Here is a 12,861-nt window from a genome sequence, read left to right as displayed (position 1 = left end):
GCCATCCCCAGCGCCCGGGCCATCTTTGCTCCAATGGAGCCTTGGCTACGGGAGGGGAAGAGAGAGACAGAGAGGAAGAAGAGGGGGAGGGGTGGAGAAGTAAATGGGCGCTTCTCCTGTGTGCCCTGGCTGGGAATCGAACCCGGGACTTCTGCACGCCAGGCTGACCGGCCAGGGTCGAGTTTTGTTTTTTTGGGGTTTTTTTTGTTTTTTGTTTTTTTACAGAGACAGAAAGAGAGTCAGAGAGAGGAATAGATAAGGACAGACAGGAATGGAGAAAGATGAGAAGCATCAATCATCAGTTTTTCGTTGCGACACCTTAGTTGTTCACTGATTGCTTTCTCATATGTGCCCTGACCGTGGGCCTTCAGCAGACCAAGTAAACCCTTGCTCGAGCCAGTGACCTTGGGTCCAAGCTGGTGAGCTTTGCTCAAACCAGATGAGCCCATGCTCAAACTGGCGACCTCGGGGTCTCGAACCTGGGTCCTCTGTATCCCAGTCTGACTTTCTATCCACTGCGTCACCGCCTGGTCAGGCTAAATTGAGTTCTTTTATTAAGAAGTACTAAATATTGTGCATCAAAATACACACTTTCCTTTCTATTTTACAATTATAAATGGAAATTCCTAAAACTTTGGCACTACATAAATTCAAATATCAAAACCCAACACCTTGTGGAAGCCAACAAAACCCAGGAAAAAATAATACTTTGCCTGCAACATCAATGAAAGTATGTACAAATATATACACATGCACACACACACCAGCATCACCACCACCACACAATCCTCACCTATACTGTGTAAAATGTCAGAGACTGATAACTTAGGGTGTCACCAGATCAGAGTATGTTCAGAGAAATGAAAAGAAACTTGCCAATTGGTTCCAATGTCCCTACTATACTATGATAGTGGAACTGCACTCTTTTGTTTCCTATTCATTTAGTTTTATGACTCAGTCATAAAATTTCATGATCATAAATAAAGGGTTACTAGCTATAGCCAGAAAGCTTCAGAATGCTAAAAATACAGACAATCTACATTTATTCAGCTAGAGAACTTCCAGTTTCAAACACGGAGACATGAAATTTTGTATCTATGATAGGTACTATTAGCTGCTTTCAGAACTCTGATTTTGTTTTGGGCAACAATGCATGCAAAACTGGAAGGGATAAATTATAATCGATCTATGTCAATAATGAATCTCCTCACCTTTGCCAGGCAAGTAACTTCCCTGGCTCCTTTGTAGCTAGAGGTAGCTATGTATGTAAAATAACCATGTGGCCAATTAAACAAAAGGAGAAATCTCATGAGAAGATTCTATGAAAGACTGTTCTTTAACATAAAAAGAGAGCCACACAGGAAGGTATTTCGTCCCCACCTCATCCTTTAGTGAGGAAAATAAGGCCTGGGGCTGCAGCCATCACTCTTTGATCATGAGACAAAAAGCTGAAGCATAAGAAACCAACACATTAAGGATAACAGCATGGGAGGACAGTAAGACCTGGTTTCTTGTAACATCACTGAGTAAAGTGAACAAAGTCTGGACCTACCTGTCTCTAGACTTTTTTTTTTAAAAAGAAGCATTTGATTTTTTTTTTTTTTTTTTTTACAGAGACAGAGAGTGAGTCAGAGAGAGGGATAGACAGGGACAGACAGACAGGAATGAAGAGAGATGAGAAGCATCAATCATTAGTTTTTCATTGCACATTGCAACACCTTAGTTGTTCATTGATTGCTTTCTCATACATGCCTTGACCGCGGGCCTTCAGAAGACCTACTAACCCCCTGCTGGAGCCAGCAACCTTGGGTCCAAGCTGGTGGGCTTTTGCTCAAACCAGATGAGCCTGCGCTCAAGCTGGCGACCTCAGGGCCTTGAACCGGGGTCCTCTGCATCCCAGTCCAATGCTCTATCCACTGCGCCACTGCCTGGTCAGGCATCTAGACTTCTTGTTAACAATAAATATCCTTATGGTTTAAGCTCCTACTGATTGAGTATGGAGTCACTGCAGCCAATTGTTTCCTAACTGTCACAGACATGCCCTATGTTTTCATACTGTGAAGAATATAAATTACTTATTAACATTTCAGATTTTAAAATTTTATAAAAAGAATAAAGGATTTAAGACTTTAAACTTTCACTCCATAAAATGCCATATTTAAATTGCTTCTATAAGCACAAAATATTTTTCTAATATTTAATGATAGAATAAAAAAAAAGTTAAAAAGACAAATAATAGGAAAAATTGATCCATACCCGTACCTTTCCGTGTGTTCTCCGTCACATCTACCCCAAACTGGATAATGTCACCAGAAAGAATTTCACATGGTGGACTTTCTTCAGAGCCTCGACTCAATCTCTGGCTGTTTATAAAGGTACCATTACTACTTTTAGTGTCTTGAAGATAAAACTGCAAAAATAAAATTGGAAAGAAAAAAGCCAAAAGATTAATAATTCCAAACTTACAATAAAAAAAGTACTTTATTTTGCAAGCTACCGCAGATGGATCTTTATCCTACTATCAATTAAAATTGCTTGTTTCAGCTGAGCTTCTTAATATATATAAAATTAGAACACTGAAATTGGCAATTTAAAACCTAGCTAGACAATATAATATAATCATTTTGGAAAAGAATATATAAGGACAAAATATTAAACATAAAGTTAGCATATGACACAGGAATTCCACTCCAAGCTATATATTCAAGAGAACTGAAAACATATGTCCTTACAAAAACTCGTACAAAATGTTCACAGCAGCAATATTTATAACAGCTAAAAAGAACAACCTGAATATCCATCAACTGATGAATGGGTATCCATAAGATGTTATTTGGCAATAGTAAGGATGAATAGTATGGATGAATCTTTGAAACATTATGTAAAGTAAAAGAATTCAGTTACAAAAGACCATATATTATATAATACCATTTACATAAAATATACAGAATAAGCAAATCCATAGAGATATATTAGTATATTAGTAATCACAAGGGGCTGAGATGCCAAGGCGTGGGGGTGGGGGGTTGCTGAGAATGACAGCTAATGGGTATAAGGTTTCTTTTTGGAGTGATTAAAAGGTCCTAAAATTAGATGGTGGAGCCTCGCTGGGTAGCTCAGTTGATCAGAGCATCGTCCCCATACACCAAGGTTGCAGGTTTGATTTCGGGTCAGGGCACACACAAGAATCAACCAATGAATGCATAAACAAGTGGAACAACAAATTGACGTTTCTCTCTCCCCCTTCTTCTCTTTCTCTCAATTTTTAAAATGATTTAAATTAGATAGTGTTGATGGTTGTGTAACTGTGGATATATTTAAAATTCGCCCTGAGTGGTTAGCTCAGTGGATAGAGTGTGTGTGGATAGTCCAGTGTGTCCCAGGTTCGATCCCCAATCAGGGCATATATGAGAAGAAATCATCTGCACCTCTTCCCCTCCCTCTTCCTCTTCTTTCTCTCTTACCCTCTCTCAGCCAGTGACATGACCAGTCAGAGCACTGGCCTCAGGCACTGAGGATAACCTGGTTGATTTGAGAACCAGCCCTAGACAGAGGCTGCCTGGTATATTCTGATCAGGGTGCATGCAGGAGTCTGTCTATCTTCCTTTCGCTCACTTAAAAAAAAACAAACGTGACCAGGCAGTGGCGCAGTGGATAAAGCGTCGAACTGGGATGCGGAGGACCAAGTTTGAGACCCGAGGTTGCCCACCAGCTTGAGCACGGGCTCATCTGGTTTGAACAAAGCTCATCAGCTTGAACCCAGGGTCGCTGGCTTGAGCAAGGGGTCACTCGGTCTGCTGAAGGCCCATTGTTAAGGCACATATGAGAAATCAATCAATGAACAACTAAGGAGCTGCAAGGAAGAATTGATGTTTCTCATCTCTCTCCCTTCCTGTCTGTCTGTCCCTATCTATCCCTCTCTCTGACTCTCTCTGTCTCTGCCACAAAAAATTTAAAAACAAAACAAAACACAATTTCTGAACCAAATGGTGTGTTAAAATATTTTTTTTAAAAAAAAGCCCTGGCCTGTTAGCTCAGTGGATAGAGCGTCAGCCCAGCATGTGGACATCCTGGGTTTGATTCCCGATCAGGACTCATATGAGAAACAACCATCTGCTTCTTTTTCCCTCCTTCTCCCATTTTTCTCCCTTTTCCCCTCTTGCAGCCAGTGGCTTGAGTAATTTGAGCCCTAGCCTCGGCATTGAGGATAGCTTGGTTAGTCCAAGCACTGGTTCAGGCACTGAGGTTAGCTCAGTTGATTCAAGCATCAGCACTAGATGGGAGTTGTTGAGTGAATCCCAATCGGGGCACATGTGAGGGTCTATCTCCCTTCCTCTCATTTAAAAAATAAAGCCTCTAAAAATCAGGGGTAATCAGCCTTTTTATACCTAACGCCCACTTTTGTATTTCTGTTAGTAGTAAAATTTTCTAACCGACCACCAGTTCCACAGTAATGGTGATTTATAAAGTAGGGAAGTAACTTTACTTTATAAAATTTATAAAGCAGAGTTACAGCAAGTTAAAGCATATAATAATAATTACTTACCAAGTACTTTATGTCGGATTTTTGCTGTTTGGCAGAATAAATCTTTATAAAACAACTTACTATAGTAAATCTATCTTTTTATTTATACTTTGGTTGCTCCGCTACTGCCTACCATGAAAGCTGGAATGCCCACTAGTGGGCAGTAGGGACCAGGTTGACTACCACTGCTCTAAATTGTATACTTGCCTGACCAGGCAGTGGCGCAGTGGATAGAGCGTCGGACTGGGATGTGGAGGACCCAGGTTCGAGACCCCAAGGTCACCAGCTTGAGTGTGGGCTCATCTGGTATGAGCAAAAAGCTCACCAGCTTGGACCCAAGGTCGCTGGCTTGAGCAAGGGGTTACTCGGTCTGCTGTAGCCCCAGGATCAAGGCACATATGAGAAAGCAATCAATGAACAACTAAGGTGCCACAACAAAAAACTGATAATTGATGCTTCCCATCTCTCTCTGTTCCTGTCTGTCTGTCCCTATCTATCCCCCTCTCTGACTCTCTGTCTCAGTAAAATAAAAAAGTATACTTTAAAAGGCTGAGTTTTATGGTATATAAATTATATTTCAATAAAGCTGTTATATATGTATTTTAAAGCCAGCTGGACAAAATTCTGTCTTTACATCTCACTGAGTTTGTAGTTTTCCTAGGATGTCTTGGTTAAATCAAAGGAAGTGTTGATTTAATGGTTTTAGGCAACATTATAATTAATAGTTATCAGTTAGCTAACATTCTTGATATCAGGACCAATATATCTTCAGTAAATTTTTTGTGAAAAAGCACAGTGAAGACACTAGAAACTAAAACAATGGAACCAATTATGAAAGTACTTTTTCCTGGCATCTTGAACTTGCCTTTCATCACTTAGGTAATATTTACTCTTCAAAAAGGGAAGGGAGAGAAGGAAGTTCAAGAAACCTACCTGTTGATCACCTACCTATCCTACAAGAAATTAGGAACTGGGAACACAAACAGTAGACTTACTAGGAAGAGAACAACCAATAAAAAATGATGTACCTTCATCTGATTGGTGGTGATACAGTGGAGAGAGCATCAACCTGGGACACTGAGGTCCCAGGTTCGAAACTCAGAGGTTGTCAGCTTGAGTGTGGGCTCATCCAGCTTGAGCATGGGATCATCAATGTGATCCCAAGGTCACTGGCTTGAGCACCCTGGTCAAGGCACATATATGAAGATCATCAACTCTTACTTTGGCTAACAGTTTGTATATTTAATTACAGACCATAATAAAAAAATTGTTTTAATATTTTACAAGTCCTTTTGAAATTTACAGGCCTTAACATTCCACACCAGGGAGAAGAGCACAGGCAATACACTCAAGTAAGACCACTTAGCCTCAAAAATCTTTCTACACTGGAGCCTACCATTACACTGCATAAGGAAGTTTGTTTTTTGCTTTTTAATAAATATATTCTTGGGAAATGTTGCAATATCTGTATTTTGGTTTGGTCATTTTTCAGTAATGTATGCCTTAGAAAACCAAATAAAGGGATTATACTATATTTACAGTGGTTTTCAAACTTCAAGTTCTGATCCATTAGTGTTACTAAGTTAATTTAGCAGGCTACAACTAGCATTTTATTTTAAACATTAAAGAGAACAGAAAAGAAATAAGAATACATGAAATGAGGTTCAGTACTATTTAGCAAACTTTGGAAAACAGAAAGGTGTGTGTGTGTCTCAGTATCTCATGATTGTAATTCTTACGTAACTCCACCACAAAATTTCAAATTAAAAGAAAATTAAGCCTGACCAGGCGGTGGCGCAATGGATAGAGCGTCGGACCGAGATGCAGAGGACCCAGGTTCAAGACCCTGAGGTCGCCAGCTTGAGCGCGAATCACCAAGGTTGCTGGCTCAGTAAGGGGTTACTCGGTCTGCTGTAGCCCCACGGTCAAGGCACATATGAGAAAGCAGTCAATGAACAACTAAGGTGTCTCAGCGAAAAAACTGATGATTGATGCTTCTCATCTCTCTCCGTTCCTGCCTGTCTGTCCCTGTCTACCCCTCTCTCTCTGACTCTCTCTCTCCAAAAATAAAAAAAAGAAAGAAAATTAAAACAATATTAACCCAGGTTCTTTCATCCTGGCACACCTATATTACTATCTAAAACACTCCACGGTACCTTGGTACCCATTTAGCTAGAACATGTATCATTTATATTAGTTGCTCATTCTTTCTTTGCTCTCAACCTAAAGGCTTCCACACACCTTAGAATAAGGTCCAAAGTTCTCACCATTACAGATTATAAAGTCCCACATAATCTGGCTCTTGGTTCTTTCTCCAAACTCATTCTCTTCCACCACTCTCTTCCCTCATCCCTCTCAGCCACACTAACCTCCACTCATGATCCTGAGTCTCTGTGCTTATGTACAGCTAGACATCATTTGTTTATTTCCCTAAAGAAATATTTTTATTGGTATGATTTAACCTTCTGTCCTTGGCTATTTTGAAAAATTGATATGAAAAATGATTCTAGCCCTGGCCAATTGGCTAGTGGTAGAGGGTCAGCTGGCATGTGGAAGTCCAGGTTTTCCCAGTCAGGGCACACAGAAGCGACCATCTGCTTCTCCACCCCTTCTCTCTCCTTCCTGCAGCCAGGGCTTGAAAGGTTCGAGCAAAGTAGGCCTCAGGCTCTGAGGATGGCTCCATGGCCTCCGACTCAAGCACTAACATAGTTCGGTTGCTGAGCAACAGAACTGCAGCCCCAGATGGGCAGAGCATCACCCTGCAGAGGCTTGCGGTGGATCCCTGGCAGGGCACATGCGAGAGTCTGTATCTGCCTCCCAGCCTCTCACTTAAAAAAAAAAAAAAAGTTCTGCACCACCTATGAAATACTCTGCCATTATTCAAGAATCAGTTTTTTAAGATACATATATAGAAATCAACTTGTTTGCAAGGGACTGAGAAAGGAGTATGCATACAGTACCTGGATGTATTTCCTGTAAGACGATATGTTGGTTGGCCCTTTGTCACTTTCAAACCCGTTATGCCTTTCTCCTCTATGCTGATAAACCTTCCTCTGTCAGGCTTGCCCCTACGTATCCCAAAGAAATCAGTTTTGCCTACTTAAAGAAAATCCTGTTGAAGCTTTAACTATATTTCCTACCAGCCCAAGGAATACCCAAAAGCAGCTTGAGTGCTTGCATAGCCAACCAGCAGCCATTTATTATTTACGTTGAGGTGTGTAAGCAACCTAGAGTTCATAAAACCATCTGTAGCCTGTGGCCAAAGTTCAACTTTCATTGTGTTCAGGCTTTAACTCGAATTAACCCTTTGTTTTCTCCTGAATATTAAACTCCCAGGTATCAGGCATTGACAGTGATCCTTGCACTGAAAGATGTCCGTGACCCAGGACCCTTTTCCTGGTCTCTTGCTGATCAAAGACCATGGGACCATGTTGATTACCTTCAATGACACAGGCACCGCACTTCACAGATTGCATAATTTGTTCTTTGGCTTTCTGAACAGGAAGTTCCTGCTGTTCATTCCATAAACAAATACATTTTGAGTCATTTTCAACTTTGTTACAAACAGTAAATACTTTCATTTCCACTATTATGATAAACTGGTTCTTATTAGCCTTTTCTACATTGATAAGTTTCACAATATCCAAACACCAATAAATTAATAATATTAGAACTAAAGCTTCAGATCAAAGCACAGACATAGTAGACATAGGCCAGAGGTCAGAAACTATGTCCTCATAGGGGAATTTTCATTTATTTATTAGTTTTATTTTTTTGAGAGAGGGAGAAAGGTGCAAAAAGATAAAGGAAAAGGGAGAGAGAAAGAGACTAGAAGGAATAAAAATGAGAAGCATCAATTTATAGTTGCATAACTTTAGTTATTCATTGATTGCTTTCATATGTGCCTTCACTGGGAGGTGGGGGGCTTCAGTTGAGCCAGTGACTCCTTGCTCAAGCCACCGACCATAGGATCTTGTTGATTACCCCATGCTCAAGCCCATGACACTATGCTCAAACTGGTGAGCCTGCGTTCAAGCCAGATACTCCAGGGTTTTGAACCTGGGACCTCAGCGTCCCAGGCCAATGTTCTATCTACTGCACCACCACCAGTCAAGCCATACAGGGAAATTTTTAAAATATGCATGCAGAATGGATTAGGATTTTTAATGGCAGATGCTGTAGCATCTATTTTTAATTATCCAGATCACCACCTAAACTAAAACTAAACAGTGTTTTACTATGATAGCAAAACTAAAATCCTATAGACAACAGTTACAACAAAAGTAAGTGACAAGGTATCCACATGAACCTTATAGGAAAACCTCGGCAGCCACAGAACCTGCATCATATAAGCATCTGTGCATTAGGACACAAGGGAAGCAATGGGGCATTTGAGAAACTTAAGGAGAACATCAAAATAGTCACCAGATATTTACTGGACAGTATGATGGCCAGTATGAGATGAGAAGTTGAAAACTGGAAAGGTTTAGCCAGGTAAGTTCTGGAAAAGGATGGAGTAGTATGAGTCATAATAAATTCTTAAAATCAACGCCCTAACCACCTGACCAATGGTGGTGCAGTGGATAGAGCAGGGGTCGGAAATCTTTTTGGCTGAAAAAGCCATAAATGTCACATATTTTAAAATGTAATTCCATGAGAGCCATACAACAACCCGTGTACCTTACGCATTATCCAATAAAAATTTGGTGTCCCAGAGGACAACTGTGATTGGCTCCAGCCACCAGCAACCGTGAACATGAGCGGTAGGAAATGAATGGATTGTAATACATGAGAATGTTTTATATTTTTAACGTTTTTTTTTTCTTTATTAAAGATTTGTCTGCAAGCCAGATGCAGCCATCAAAAGAGCCACATCTGGCTCGTGAACCACAGGTTCCTGACCCCTGAGATAGTGTTGAACCAGGACATTGAGAGCTCCACTTCAAAACTCCAAAGTCAGCCCTGGCAGGTTGGCTCAGTGGTAGAGAATTGGCCTGACGTGCAGGAGTCCTGGCTTCGATTCCTGGCCAGGGCACACAGGAGAAGCTTCTCCACCCCTGCCCCTCTCCTTCCTCTCTGTCTCTCTTTTCCCCTCCCGCAGCCAGGGCTCCATTGGAGCAAAGTTGGCCGGGGCACTGAGGATGGCTCTGTGGCCTCTGCCTCAGGTGCTAGAGTGGCTCTGGTCGCGGCAGAGCAACGCCCCAGATGGGCAGAGCATTGCCCCCTGGTGGGCATGCCGGGTGGATCCCGGTCGGGCACCCGCGGGAGTCTGTCTGACTGCCTCCCCGTTTCCAACTTCAGAAAAATACATAAAACAAACAAACAAAAAACACCCCAAAGTCACAGGCTAGAGCATGGGCTCGTCAGCTTGAGCACAGGCTTGCCAGCTTCAATGCAGGATCATGGATTTGAACAAGGTGTCACTGGCTCAGTTTGAGCCCCCGGTCAAGGCACATATGAGAAGCAATCAATAAGCAACGAAGTGAAGCAACTAGAGTTAATACTTCTCACCTCTCATCTCTCCCCTTCTCCCGTCTCCCTCTCTCTCTCTCTCTCTCTCTCTCTCTAAAAACAAACCAAAACAGAACCCCCCCCCAAGCTTTGGTTGGAGGCTCCATACTGAGGGAAAGCTACTAGGTGTGGGACGAAAATTGAGCAACAGAAACAATAAAGAAAAGGAAAGAAAATGTCCACATAAAAGTAAAGAAAGGAAAAGTAAGTTTGCCATATTTCTTAACATTTTACTAAAAAACAAAAAACCAGAAGAGGGAGCTCTATGACAGAAAAGTTACCCTGAATCATGACCCCTTCTAAAAGTTCAGGAAAACAAATTTCACATAAAAATAAGCAACAGGGCCCTGGCTGGTTGGCTCAGTGGTAGAGCGTCGGCCTGGCGTGCAGAGGTCCCAGGTTCGATTCCGGAAAGGGCACACAGGAGAAGCGCCCATCTGCTTCTCCACCCCTCCCCCTCTCCTTCCTCTCTGTCTGTCTCTTCTCCTCCCGCAGCCGAGGCTCCATTGGAGCAAAGATGGCCTGGGCGCTGGGGATGGCTCCTTGGCCACTGCCCCAGGCGCTGGAGTGGCTCTGGTCGCAACAGAGCAACGCCCCGGAGGGGCAGAGCATCGCCCCCTGGTGGGCAGAGCGTCGCCCCTGGTGGGCATGCCGGGTGGATCCCGGTTGGGCGCATGCGGGAGTCTGTCTGATTGTCTCTCCCCGTTTCCAGCTTCAGAAAAATACAAAAAAAAAAAGCAACAGAAAAAATGTCAAGGTCTCATCTGATACAGTTATTTTAAGAAAAAAAGACACTGAAGAGCAGAATAAGATCCCTACAGATAATGAAAGACAGACCTTGGGCACACATCAAAATTATAATTTACTACTTTAAAACAAGCTAAAAGACATTAAAAATTAATTCAAGGCATGAAAGAAAAATATAAATCACAATTATAATATTCTAAAAAAGGTGAAAGAACTCCAAAGAATAAGAAGAACAGAGAAAAGTCATTCCAGAAAAGAATACAAAACTAGAAGAATATGAGTGGTTAAGTATAATAATACATTAAGGGAAATAAAAGGTAAAAAGGAGGAAAGTTTAAAAAAAAAAATTAAGGCCCTGGCTTCGTAACTCAGTTAGAGTATTGTCCCAATACGCCAAGGTTGCAAGTTTGTTCCATCAGGGCACATACAAGAATCAACCAGTAAATGCATGAATAAGTGGAATAACAAACCGATGTTTCTCTCTCTCTCTCTCTTTTTCTCTCTCGCTCTCCCCCTTCCTCTCTCTCTAAAATCAGTAAATTTAAAAAAAGATTTTTTTAAAGAAATTATGAAAATGACATCAGCAAAATGGTTGAAGAGACAGCTCTAAGCTCCCAGCTCCCTTCAGAAATGTTGAAAAACAAGCAGGAACCATGAGAACTAACTTTGTTAGAACTCTGGAGAATAGTGTTGTACAGAAGCCAGTGAATACTTAAGAAAAAGTCAACTTATAAATGGCAGGAAATCATTGTGGCATTACTTACCCTAGTCCCATCCACTTCCCCAGTACAACAGAAGTCTTGAAGACACGAGCTTGCATTCCCAGTGTGGGACCCTGGTTACTGGTGCCAGAGGGAGCAAAGCAGACCAAATCTCAAATCATTGTGTTTGTTCTAACCTGTCTGGGAGCAACCTGATGGACTGACGCAAGGCTCTTATCTCTTTATAGCCTAACTGGGAACTTACCCAAGCTAAAAAATAAGTGACTGGCTAAAAAAGTGGGATTTATCCCAAGTGGTTCAACATAACAAAGTCAATCAATGTACCACATTAACAGAAAAAAGAAAAATAACACATGAGATCATCGATCATCTCAGTTGATGCAAAAAAAAAGGCCTGAGAAAGCTAGAAAACTTCCTTAACATGATAAAGAACATTTATGAAAAACTCACAGGTAACACAACACTCAACCATAAAAGACAGAAAGCTTTCTTCCTAAGATCAGGAACATGACAAAGAAGCCTGCATTCACCAATGCTGTGTAATACAATACTAGAAGTTCTAGCTAGGCACAAGAAAAAGAAATAAAAGACATACAAATTGGGAAGGAACTGAAGAAATCCAAAATGCTAATTTGAAAAGATATATGCTTCCCTATATTTATTGCAATATTATTTACAATAGTCAAGATATTGACACAACCTAAGTGCCCATCAATAGACAACTGAATTTTAAAAATGTGGTACATATATACAATGGAATATTACTTGGCCATAAAAAAAGAAATCTTTGGTAGAGCGTCGGCCTGGTGTGCAGAAGTCCCGGATTCGATTCCCGGCCAGGGCACACAGGAGAAGCGCCCATCTGCTTCTCCACCCCTCCCCCTCTCCTTCCTCTCTGTCTCTCTCTTCCCCTCCTGCAGCCGAGGCTCCATTGGAGCAAAGATGGCCCCAGGCGCTGGGGATGGCTCCTTGGCCTCTGTCCCAGGCGCTAGAGTGGCTCTGGTCGCAAGGGAGCGACGCCCCGGAGGGGCAGAGCATCGCCCCCTGGTGGGCAGCCCCCTGGTGGGCAGAGCATCACCCCCTGGTGGGCGTGCTGGGTGGATCCCGGTTGCGTGCATGCGGCAGTCTGACTGTCTCTCCCCGTTTCTAGCTTCAGAAAAATACAAAAAAAAAAAAAAAAAATGAAATCTTACCATTTGTTATAACATGGGATAGACCTAGAAGGTATTAGACTATGTGACATAAATCAGACAAAGATAAATATCATAGGATTTTACTTATATGTAGAATCTAAAAAACAATACAAAGAAAACAGAAGGAACCACATAGATACAGAGAAACTGATGGTAGCCAGAT

At 41.7% G+C, this 12,861-nt stretch overlaps 1 protein-coding gene across 40 annotated transcripts in view; it reads right to left on the bottom strand.

Moving 5' to 3' along the window:
* The window catches only part of SLMAP (sarcolemma associated protein), a 187,399-nt gene that overhangs the window by 102,122 nt on the left and 72,416 nt on the right, over positions 1 to 12,861 (bottom strand). For 21 of the 40 annotated variants that reach the window (XM_066245758.1, XM_066245754.1, XM_066245774.1 and 18 more), the window contains exon 3: positions 2,257 to 2,410. In XM_066245758.1, the coding sequence (XP_066101855.1) occupies positions 2,257 to 2,410 (154 nt within the window). Of the gene's footprint in view, positions 1 to 2,256; positions 2,411 to 11,547; positions 11,666 to 12,861 lie in introns of those variants that run through there. The other 19 variants (XM_066245759.1, XM_066245757.1, XM_066245775.1 and 16 more) reach the window with 2 other exon arrangements.

Source organism: Saccopteryx bilineata, chromosome 10, assembly GCF_036850765.1.
Source record: "Saccopteryx bilineata isolate mSacBil1 chromosome 10, mSacBil1_pri_phased_curated, whole genome shotgun sequence".
In the NCBI taxonomy this organism is placed as follows: domain Eukaryota; kingdom Metazoa; phylum Chordata; class Mammalia; order Chiroptera; family Emballonuridae; genus Saccopteryx; species Saccopteryx bilineata.
Note: the sequence above shows the minus strand (reverse complement) of the source record. Positions and strands in the feature narration are given on the sequence as shown.